This window comes from Mus caroli, unplaced genomic scaffold (genome assembly GCF_978045245.1).
Source record: "Mus caroli unplaced genomic scaffold, Mus_caroli_1 scaffold_20, whole genome shotgun sequence".
In the NCBI taxonomy this organism is placed as follows: domain Eukaryota; kingdom Metazoa; phylum Chordata; class Mammalia; order Rodentia; family Muridae; genus Mus; species Mus caroli.
In genome coordinates this window covers 23233999-23244706 of record NW_028227275.1, presented here as the reverse complement: position 1 = coordinate 23244706, position 10708 = coordinate 23233999, and the positions used below count along the sequence as shown (strand labels likewise).

The 10708-nt window shown below is 48.2% G+C and overlaps 1 protein-coding gene across 1 annotated transcript; it reads right to left on the bottom strand.

Annotated features, from left to right (window-relative positions):
• Window positions 1–676: 676 nt before the first annotated feature.
• On the bottom strand, window positions 677–8863 carry Rbp4 (retinol binding protein 4). The gene is made up of 6 exons (XM_021151613.3): window positions 8759–8863; window positions 8520–8648; window positions 8297–8433; window positions 8029–8135; window positions 2325–2537; window positions 677–959 (listed from the first exon to the last, which is right to left on the bottom strand). Exons 2-6 carry the CDS (start codon window positions 8628–8630, stop codon window positions 922–924), a joined length of 606 nt encoding a protein of 201 aa, XP_021007272.1. The 5' UTR covers window positions 8631–8648; window positions 8759–8863; the 3' UTR covers window positions 677–921.
• Between the last annotated feature and the right edge of the window lie 1845 nt (window positions 8864–10708).

Here is a 10708-nt window from a genome sequence, read left to right as displayed (position 1 = left end):
TGTTTCTCACAGCTCCTTCGCATGCTTGCAGACATTGTATGGACTGTCTATCCATCAAGCAGGGAGCACTTGCTTCCCAAGTATCATGAGAGAAGCCACAAAACCAGCCCCCAATCTCACAGCTCCAAACTAGATTAGATTTAAAACCCAGATCCTCTGGCACCACGGCCTTGCTGAAAAACAGGCTCCCAGGAACCCCTGGGGAACCGAGACAATTACTGATGATGGTATGGTCCTGGCTGCTTCCTCTCCCACCTTGTTATTTCCTGCACAGTCTTGTTAGGGGGTGCTGGCTTCCAGAGCCCCATCCCTAAACTTTCCCAAGGGAACACCAAGGCAGCTTGCTCTTCAATGTTCTGCACCTATCTGAAAAACAACTGTGAGTCACACTAGAAGCAATGAAGAGCAGAGTGGCTTCCCAGAGTTCTCTCTGACCCAACTCTCTCCAGAGGTGAGCCTTCTGCCCTGCTCACCTCACGGGCCCAGGGCTGACAGCCATAGGTTTGATGGTGTGGCCATTCACTTCCTCTCTGGCTGCCAGTGCCTTGGTAGGCCATTTTTTAAGATCTTCTTGGATCTTAAAACCCTTTCTTAGGAAGTTAGAAACCAGTCTTTAATCTGGTCTTGGCATCTAAAAGTGCAACCCCGCCACAAATAAGTCTCCAACTCATAGGAAGATGGTGACTATATGTTTAATAAACCAAGTTTGGAATCCCAAGCCTCAAACGTCTTTCAGGGACCTTCAGTAAGACATACAGTTGTGTGAACAGAGTCAGTCACTCCCATGTACTTTGGACGATGGTTTAATGTCCACCTAGAGAAGGTAGGGGAGGTGAGGGAAACTAAACTTCTAAGATAAATAGAAATGAAGACCAGATGAAAGCTAATCAGAAGTTTTCAAACTTCACATCCTAGACGTTGCTACAAACTGTTTCTGGAGGGTCTGCTTTGACAGTAACCTGAAATACAGAAAATAAGACCATAATGAGAGAGATGGATCGTTAGTCCGGTGCTTATGTAGATTAATGAACACCCGGGCAGCCATAGAGCAAGCGGCCACTCATAGGCATCTGTGTGGCTTACTTCACAGGTTCCCTGACAGTTGATGCTCAAGCTCTTTACATCCTCCAGGGAGCAGCATGGCTGAGGGCACAGGACCTGCGGCATGAGTCACTATCCATTTATCCCACAATGGATTCCCACCCCATTGCATCTCCAAGTGCCTTTGAAGCCCACCCTCCTGCCTTGAGACATGAGGGCCACACCTACCTGACCTCAGCTTCACTGCTATAGCTTCATAGCCTACATGATGTCCCTGTCCTGCCCGGGTCACCAGGAGGCCCCACAAGGAACTCCATGGTGACAGACATCTGAGTTTGCATTCAACTTATCCATCTATTGGAGATCGAAGGCAATGTATTTAACTTTATTTAGCCTCCATCTTCCTCACTGGTGGAGTATGTATAGCTATAAAGTGTCTCCAAGGGTTAACTGGGGTGAGTTAGGTGAAAGCCTCTGTGGTGCCTGGGGGTGACACAATCCTTCACTGGCCCCACTTTCAGCTCCCTTCCCCAGTCCACCCCTGGTGGCACTTTCATATCTATATACGTCTGAGCTCATGTTGTTGGTATATTGGATCACTGAGATGCCTAAGAAAAAATGTTCTTTTTCTACACCCCAGCAGGACCCTTTTTGGAATTTTGAGGCTCAATTGCCCATACAAATGAGTGCAGGTCAATTCAAAATTGGTAGCCCACTTCCCCACCATGTTTCTGAGTTTTAAGTTAGGATCCGTTAAGGACAATAGCTATTAAAGTATCCCACGATTATCCTGGCGACTTCCCCTAGGAAACCCAAGTGGAGACCCCGTGAGCTAATTGAGTGGTGTTTGGTTTTGTGTCGAATCAAGAACATTTCAGGCACCAGTCTTTAAAGACCTGCTGCACTGATGCCTTTGTTTATGGTTTTACATAAAATGGCTGCATGCCTCATCCAGTTCTTTGCGAGGGACACTTCTCCACCAAACTCTAATTCCTGCAGAATGGTTTCTCAGGGTTGTGGCATCATAAGCAAAATGTGGGGAGTAAAATATAAGGAGAAGAGAGTGACTCCACAGCTTTGGTTATTGAAAGTGCTAGGGTTTGGGGAAAAGAACCTTTGGACCCTTCTCCGTATGGCTGATGGCAAAGCCCTAGGAAAAAATTAATCAAGAAGGGCGAAGCCTTGGCCCAAAGGAGGCTCCTCAGGCAACCCACTTGCACAGATTGATGCTGCACCCTCTTACTGGCCCAGCCCTGCCAAGTTCCCCAGGAAGACTTGCTCACCATTGTGTTCAATCCATCTGTACTGCCTCTCTAGGCATAGCTCCTCCTGCCGCTGCCTCACCAGCCTCCGTGTCTCTGGGCTCAGGCCATTGGGGTCACGAGAAAACACAAAGGAGTAACTGTCTGCACAGGTACCATCCAGATTCTGCAGGCGGCAGGAGTACTGCAGAGCGAAGGTGTCGTAGTCCGTGTCGATGATCCAGTGGTCATCGTCTGTAAGTCGGAGAGACACAGTGGCCCCAGGGGCCTGACCAACTTGCTACCACTGATGCCATGGAACTCACAGCCTTTCCTTAGTGAAAGGAGGCTGCCGAGATTCCTGACAGCTTCTGGACAACTGGGCAAGCGAGAAAGGATCTTGCTCTCTTCCCGGAAAGGTGTCCTGGCACAGAAGGCATGTCCTTCATGTCAGTGTCTCCTTGGTAGCAGAAGACACAAATCTTGTCTTGGTATAGAGGGCACCTCATTCACGTCATCAGCTTCTTGATAACTGATAGCACAATGCTTTCTTAAAGGACCACTGAGGCTGTACTACTGTCTTCACTACTACACCCTCCAATAACATGTGTCTCTGTCTAATGTCTATCGCCCTCAACTTATGCCACCAACAACTCGAGGTCACGACTTATTCATGCTCCACAGAATCTACCCTCCGACCGTCTCTCTTAGCCCCACTGTTCTCCTATTGGATGGACTAGAGGATGCCAATCCGATGGTAATAGTTTTTCAGGCTCTACCCTGATTCACGCTTAGGCATCCTATTCACTTCCTCCGGTTGACAACTGGGATGCCTAGGGGCAAAAGATGCTCATTATCCAGCTTCAAATACTCATTAGAATTTATATTTGGAGTGGGCAGGGTTGTTAAGGAGATATAGCCTGGTGGGTAATTGTGCTTGCTCTGCAAGCATAAGGACCTGAATTCAAATTCCCATGTAAAATGCCAGACTGCTATGTGGGCCTGAAAACCTAGCTCTGGGAGGCGGGGACAGGCAGATCCTGGGAGGTTACTGGCAAGTCAGAAACAGCAAGCTTCCTGGTGCAGTGAAAGACTGCTTCAAAGGAATGAGACTGTCAGCAAGTGTTCTGATACCCAGTGCTCTGCTCTGAGCAGGTTCATACACCTTCACACTCACATGCATACAATGGATGCACGTACACACACACACACACACACACACACACACACACACACACACACACGGTATTTCTTGTATCTTTCAAAACCATACACTATTACTCCACATTACAGATGAGCAAACAGAGACACAGAAAAGAGAAGTAATTCCCAAAGGATTAGGGCGCTGGGCAGAGCTGGTGTTCAGCAGGAGAGCATATCTCCAGAGCTTGCACACTTAACCTATGCCAGTGTCTCCAGACACTAGGTAAATTGGGGGCAAAGGGGACAAGAACAAACAGGTTGTTTTTTGTTTTTTGTTTTTTGTTTTTTGTTTTCCCTCTCACACCCAGGTCTGAAGCAAGGAACCATCTACCTATGTAAGGGTTCATATTGGAGGAAGACAGAGCAACCCAGATGTCAAAACATGACAGCATGCGAGGCCACCCATGTCCCCACTGTAAGTCAGCAGTGTGTGTGGCTCTCTCTGGACACTTGAGATACCAGCCTAAGGTCTGGCTCAGCCCCTGAGCCCAGACCCACAGGGGCACTGCTCAGGAAAGGATATGCAGCCCCCTCCTCCTCAGCCCCTGCCCCCACCTGACAAGAAGAGGAATGAGCCACTCCCTTATCTTCTGGGCTTTCAGAACCCTGGCTTGAAAATGTCCCTGCCCCACAACTCATCTGCTAGGCAGTGACCGTGAAGTTCCTCAGTAGACAGACCAGGAATAGAGAGGAGCCACATGGCTGCTGCTGCCATCCTCAGGCTCCACCCTCCTCCCCAGGCTCCACCCTCCTCCCTAGGCTCCTGAGTATGAGGCAGAGTCTTCCCATCTCTGGATAGTGTCATGGGAGCACAGTGTCACAAAAGGCATCCCGGGAGCCTGTCTCAGATCAAAAGGAACTCATGTTTCAACTAGTACGTCAACTCATTGTCTACGCACTTAGCCCGGCACACCGGCAGCTTAACAATTTTTTTTTTTTTTTTTTTTTTTTTTTTTTTTGGTTTTTTGAGACAGGGTTTCTCTGTGTAGTCCTGGCTGTCCTGGAACTCACTCTGTAGACCAGGCTAGCCTCGAACTCAGAAATCCGCCTGCCTCTGCCTCCCGATTTTTATCACCAAATGGTTGCCGGCATATAAAATACGACCTAAGAGCTAACTTTCAATGTCTGGTCGTAGTGCCCTTGGCTACTGCTTTTGACTTAAAAGAAGGCCTGAATTGGTTTGGTTTGTCTCCAGGTTGTTTCTGGCAGAATAGTTCAATCACGAAGAGTCCTAACAAACTTGGCCAGATACTCCCTCCTAACAGTATTTGCAAGAGAAGATCTGCCAGAGCACAGCTAGAAAGAATGAACTTGGCCCTCCAGCCTTCCCTCCTGCCTCTGGGTAGGGTTCCTCTGAGAGAGACATGCCAAGTCTTCCCCGACATCACCTAACTGCACACAATGGGCTGTGGCGAGAGTGCCTGAGGCAGAGACTATAATGTCTGGCAGTCCCTGACTCCCCTCCAAAATCCAGAATATAACATTACACTGCGGCTGTGTCTACAGTGAACTGAACTGACAGGTCGAGAGCTTAGAAATGCCTGGTTTCAAATGTTCCACAGAGGGTCTTGGTGATTAACTTTCTTAAAAGATCTGCCATTCACTGCTCTCACTTGCTGTGGCCCTAGAAAATGTTCCCTTGGCTCCCGAGACCTATGTCTTCCAGGGGAGGGGCTTCCTATGATTCGCAGGCAGAAGGACCTAAGACCTAAACCAGCCAGGGTACAGATTCCAGTCCACTTCCAACTAGTCATAGCCATAACCTTGGTAAAGGAATGAAGTCTGAGACCTCCCATGGTTTGAATTATCTAGCCCACTGGTGCTCAAACTTCACAGAGAAGAAGGAACTCACCAGAGGAATGTATTGAAAATGGAGACAACAGTGTTCTACTCCGAAGAGTTTCTGATTTGGACCCATAAATCTGCACTTTGAAAAAAATACTGCAGCTGATTTAGTTGAAGTTGGCCAGAGGGCAGTGACTTTCAGAAACACTGATGTAGATGTTCAAGCCTCACATTAAATAATTGTTCCTCTATTAACAAGGATCCTTTGGCCAAGAGAGTGGCAAAATTTATTTGAGACAAGGAAGAAAGAAGTCTTAGTTCATGTTTTTTTCCGGGAGGGCATAACAAAATAATGATCGTAGCCAATATTTAATAAGCTCTTATTAGGCACCAAGCTAAACCCGTTCATGTATTACCATGAGTAGTTCTTTCAACAGTCTTTTAAGTAGGAACTATTCCTTAACTTAAGTTGATAGCAGAGGAAATCAGATTTTAGAGAATCTAGTCTGCAACTATGTCTGTTTGACCAATATAGGCTGATAACAATGACCTTTACTTTTGAGATGTCTCACTCCGAGCGTAGAATGAGAAGAGAAAGAGATCCGTACAGAGCATGCTCAAGGAGGGGGCAGCAGACCAGAGCAGTCTGCTTGCACTGAAGGAGGGAGCATGGTATTAGAGCTCTTGCTTACCATGGTCTGGGTTCGATTCCCAGGCCATTTATGGGGGATAGAAAAAGTAAAAACAGTGCCAAGGAGTCAGCTCCTCATTTCACCCAGCTGACAAGCTCACGGTAAGCCACTATGCCTTTAGCTCTCTATTCTACTACAATAGGGATTCAGGATGGCCAGAATTTTCTTGGAACTCCAGCATCAGCTATAGATGTTTATTATATTTAATTTGCCTTGGATTATTTCCAATCAGCCTGCCTTATTACAAATATATCCATTTGGAAAGGTGTAGAATGTGACGAGGAGAGAGACAGAATTTTGGCCTGCAACCTCCTGTCCAAATTCATGCTTAATGTAAGGTTAAGGTCAAGGAAGGAAATTAGCACAAGGAATGAATTTGGAGTTTATGAAGAAGGTCCCCAGACAAGCATATTAAACAGTGGAAGGCAGATACCTCAAGTGAGTTGGTGGACTCAGAAAACAGGGGTAATGGCAGGGGAAATGTTTCTATACATCATTTGGGCTAAGAGGTGTCACCAGGTCCCAACAGTTAGCTGTGTGTGTGCCCCTGGTGCACTCATTTCTGAACTTAAATAGTAAACTTGTACCTGAAGATATCTGTGAGTTCTCCCACTCGAGACCCAGAATATAAAGCTATGATTTCTTTACCTAGGAGTAAGATTTCTTTACTAAGAAGAAATACTAGCCAACACAGAATTTATGCCTCGGACATTCTTCCTAGCGTTTTCTGCACACCCGTGCATTATATCTTCACAGTTCCACGACCTGGATGCTGTGATTCTGTCTACTTTGCACAGGAAGAAAGTGGGGCACAGAAAAGTTAGGTAACAACTCAGGGTCCCACGGGTAATAGTTTAGTTAGGATTTGAACTTAGGTTGTGGGTGTGTGGGTATGAACGTGTGTGTGCACAGGAGTGCGCGAGCACGCACTCGCGAGCACCCGCACACACACACACACACACACACACACACACACACACACACACACAAGTGTGCATGTACAAGCCCCTGCACCCGTATGTTTGGAGATAGATTCCAGAACCTCGTGAATGTTAGACAATTGTTCTACCAATGAACTACATCTCCAGCACTCAGTCAGTCTAACTTTAATGTGGCATACTTAACTATTACCCTGCACATGGTCTTTTTGGAAAGGTAAAGTAAGGAGAAATTTATCCTGGACACCCCCTTCACCCTAGGAAAGTGATTCTCACCCTTCCTAATCCCGCCATCCTTTAATACAGTTCCTCATGTTGCAATAACCACCAACCATAAAATTATTTTTGTTGCCACTTCATAACTGTAATTTTGCTACTGCTATGAATCATAATGTAAATAAACATCTGTGTTTTTAGATAGCTTGAGGTGGCTCCCGTGAAAAGGTCATTTGACCCCCCAAGGGTCTCAGAACACAGGTCTAGAACCATTGCCTTAGGGTTGAGATTAGTTCCTTCTTTCTGAGATCTCACAATACTTCTTCCCACCCTAAATTATTCCTTAGTTATCAAGTAGCTTTCGGATCTATAATTTAAGTGAAATGGGCTGGGGGAGTCAAAGAACATGTCAATTGTGTGTCCTGAAAAGAATCCCAAACTTTAGGGAACTTTGTTGGGAGTTTTCAAAATCCTGCCTTGCATATGAGTTTTTAAGGAAAGGAGACTATTGCATTCAGAACACTGCCTAGATGGTAGTCCACCGGGAGGGGCCTGTGCTGTGACCCAGCTCAGACACATAGTCCCCTCCTCTTGGATATCGGTCTCTAGCTCGGCCGATGTTCCGAATTGTCGTACTGTCTCAGAGATTCCACTCCAAGAGACAGAGTGGAGTGGTAATGTGGGGAGGCAGCGTGGAGTAAGTCACAGTGGGATGATCAGGGAAATGGTACCTGATAAGCCCAAAGGCCCTTCCGAACTTAGATCAGGTATTTTAGGCTGAGAATCCAGTCGCTTCTAATCCCACATTCCCTAAATTCAGACAGGGCTGAGGGTTCTGCCTCTCGAAGCCCTTCCCAATGGTGCCGCTGAACAGAAACTCAGTGATTTGGCCATGTATGCCCCACTACTCACTTCCTCGCTGGAGAAAGGAGGCAACACCCCAGTACTTCATCTTGAACTTGGCAGGATCTTCAGTGTCTGTGAAAGTGCCCACCATGTCTGCACACACTTCCCAGTTGCTGCAAAAGCCAAGAGAATCCTGAGCCAAGCCAGGAAAGGGCTTCTACCTCATCCAAGGTACTCCTTTCCCATCCCAGCGAGGGTTGGGCTCCCAGGGAGCCAAAGGCAAAGGCGGGAGGCACCTTGGAACGCCGCACACAGCCCACCAGAGGCCACTGACCTCAGAAGACGGACTCGTCCCTTGGCTGTGGCGCTCATATGACCCTTCTCGTCCACAGAAAACTCAGCGATGATGTTGTCTTGCAAAAAGAGACCCTCGGGGTCCTTTTTGGCGATGGCATACCAGAGCCCAGAGAACTGAGAAAGAGATGAGAGAGCTAGGGACTGGAGTCTGGGCTCCACCTCTGACCCGCAGGAATCGGGGAACCCGGGCTGATACCTACACGAGCCTTGTCGAAGTTCTCCTTGACTCGGAAGCTGCTCACCCTGCAGTCGCGCTCGGCGTTGCCGCCTCCCAGAGCCGCCAGCAGCACGAGCGCCCACACCCACTCCATCTCACCCCGGAGTCTGCCCTGCGGGACAGGCGCAGGGTGAACGCGGGGCCGGAGGACCGAGGCTGCCCGTCGCCCCCTCCCGCCCCACCCCGCCCCGCAGGTCCCCGGGGGAGCGCGCGGTGGCTCACCAGCAGGAGCCGCGTGCAAGCCTGGCCGCCGCGTTCGCGCGCGCGTGGAGCGACGGAGGCGAGCGGCCGCCGGTCCTTTATAGCTCCGGGGGGAGGGGGTCGCGCTTTCGTAACCGCGCGGGGTGAAAGACCGCGGGGAGGTGCCGGGGGCGGGAGGGAGGGGGGCGGCCGAGCTTGCATAACGCTCCCTGACTCACCGCCGGAACGCACGCGGGGGCCCCTCCGTCAGCCTTGCCGTCCCACGTCGCCTATGCTCCGAGCTCCGCTCAGGGTGGTCTCGGTGGAGCCAAACTCTCCAGCCCAGACGATCCATCGGGGCCAAGAGCTGGCCCGGGGACCCAGCGGCAGCCAGCTGAAAGTCTTGGGTGGCCTCCAGGTCCTGTTGCCCTGGCTGGAGGCCTACGTGGCCATGGTGTGGTGATGGTGGCCTCACTGAGCGAAAAGGGACCTATGATGTAGCCTGGAACATTAGAGTCCAGGCCCTGGCTATCCCAAGTGGCCCCTGCTTCTACTGAGGAGCTGTTGTGAGAAGCTGTTTGGCATATTTTGGTAGTTTTTTTTCCCCCCTTTGAGAAAGGGCATATTTTACTCTTTGATGAGTTGTGGTGCTGTTTGGGTCAATATTTATTCTTTCATTTCATCATCTTTAGAAGTACTAAACCGCTCCCTGTTAAATATTCTCTAGAAACGCAACCTGGTCAGGACAGGAAATATTTTTCGCAGCGCCAATGGCCGAGTGGTTGATCGTCCACTTCTCTTGCCACACTTCCCTGAAACCACACTGAAAAACATAATTGCCAAGTGTTTACCATGCATTTTTATTTCTAAGCCATATTAGGATTTATTTATTTCCAGAACAGCGAGGAAAACTGGCTCAGGAGAGGAAAAGAATTCCATAACCTTAATGGTAGTAGCCAAAAAAAGCTGTTGAAGGGTTGATTTTTTTGCCTATGGCACGACATAACTACATTTCCCTCTGTATTTGGAGTTTGCGATCTGTCAAACTGAAGCTAGCAGTTCAAAGGAGGAAGATTTCGACCAAATGAGATTTAGTGGGGGAAAAAAAAATTTTTTTTTGACGAGAAAATATTTGTGTCTCCATTGCCCAAAGTCTGAGCATATGAGAGTACATTGACCACTCTGCCATAGCTATATAAGAGGAGATGGGGAAAGGAGGAGAGACGGAAATGCCACAGAAAGAACTAAGTTGCCATTTCTTTCAACAAGCACCTTAGCCATGCCTGGCAACCTTGCAGAGATGCCTGCGGCCTCCTTCAGCTTCCTGTGGCCTTTTGGACATTCACCTGCCTGGTTCTCTCTCCACCCCTGCACCCATTGTGCTCCTTGTAGTCTCTGTGGCACCAGAGACCATGTTTTATCTCCACAGGACTCTACAACTAGGGAAGAGTGTTTCTGGCCAGGAGGCTAACTGGGAAATTTGACTGGGCTAGTTTTACCAAAGGATGCATTTCTTTTCCCTCAGTTTCAACTGGGGCTTGATTCCAGTACCCTATGCCCCACAAATCCTTTGTAGAAAACGATGCATTTGAATATAATCTATATACACCCTTGTGTGTATTTTAGTCTTCTCTGGATTATAATGTTTAATACAATGCACATGTTATATAAATAACTATTGTACTGTAAACAAAGAACTTTGAGTTCAGTGTAGACACCAGTGTGGTGTGTTGTTATGCAAACATTTTTTAAAGCTATATTGTTTAGAGAATGATTAAAAAGTTGGTAGCCATCTGGACGTGAACACCTAAATACATGGTTCATAAACAAGCCGAAGGTGTCCAGTACTCAGACACACACACACTGAGGAGAGGCTGGGGGTCTGTGGGATGGCATGAGGCCACCACAGGGTGTGGAATGTGTCACCATTCCCCCGTGTGTTCAACAGAGTGCTTGCTGTGCAGCGAGTTCAGGTTATTTCCTTTGGTTTTT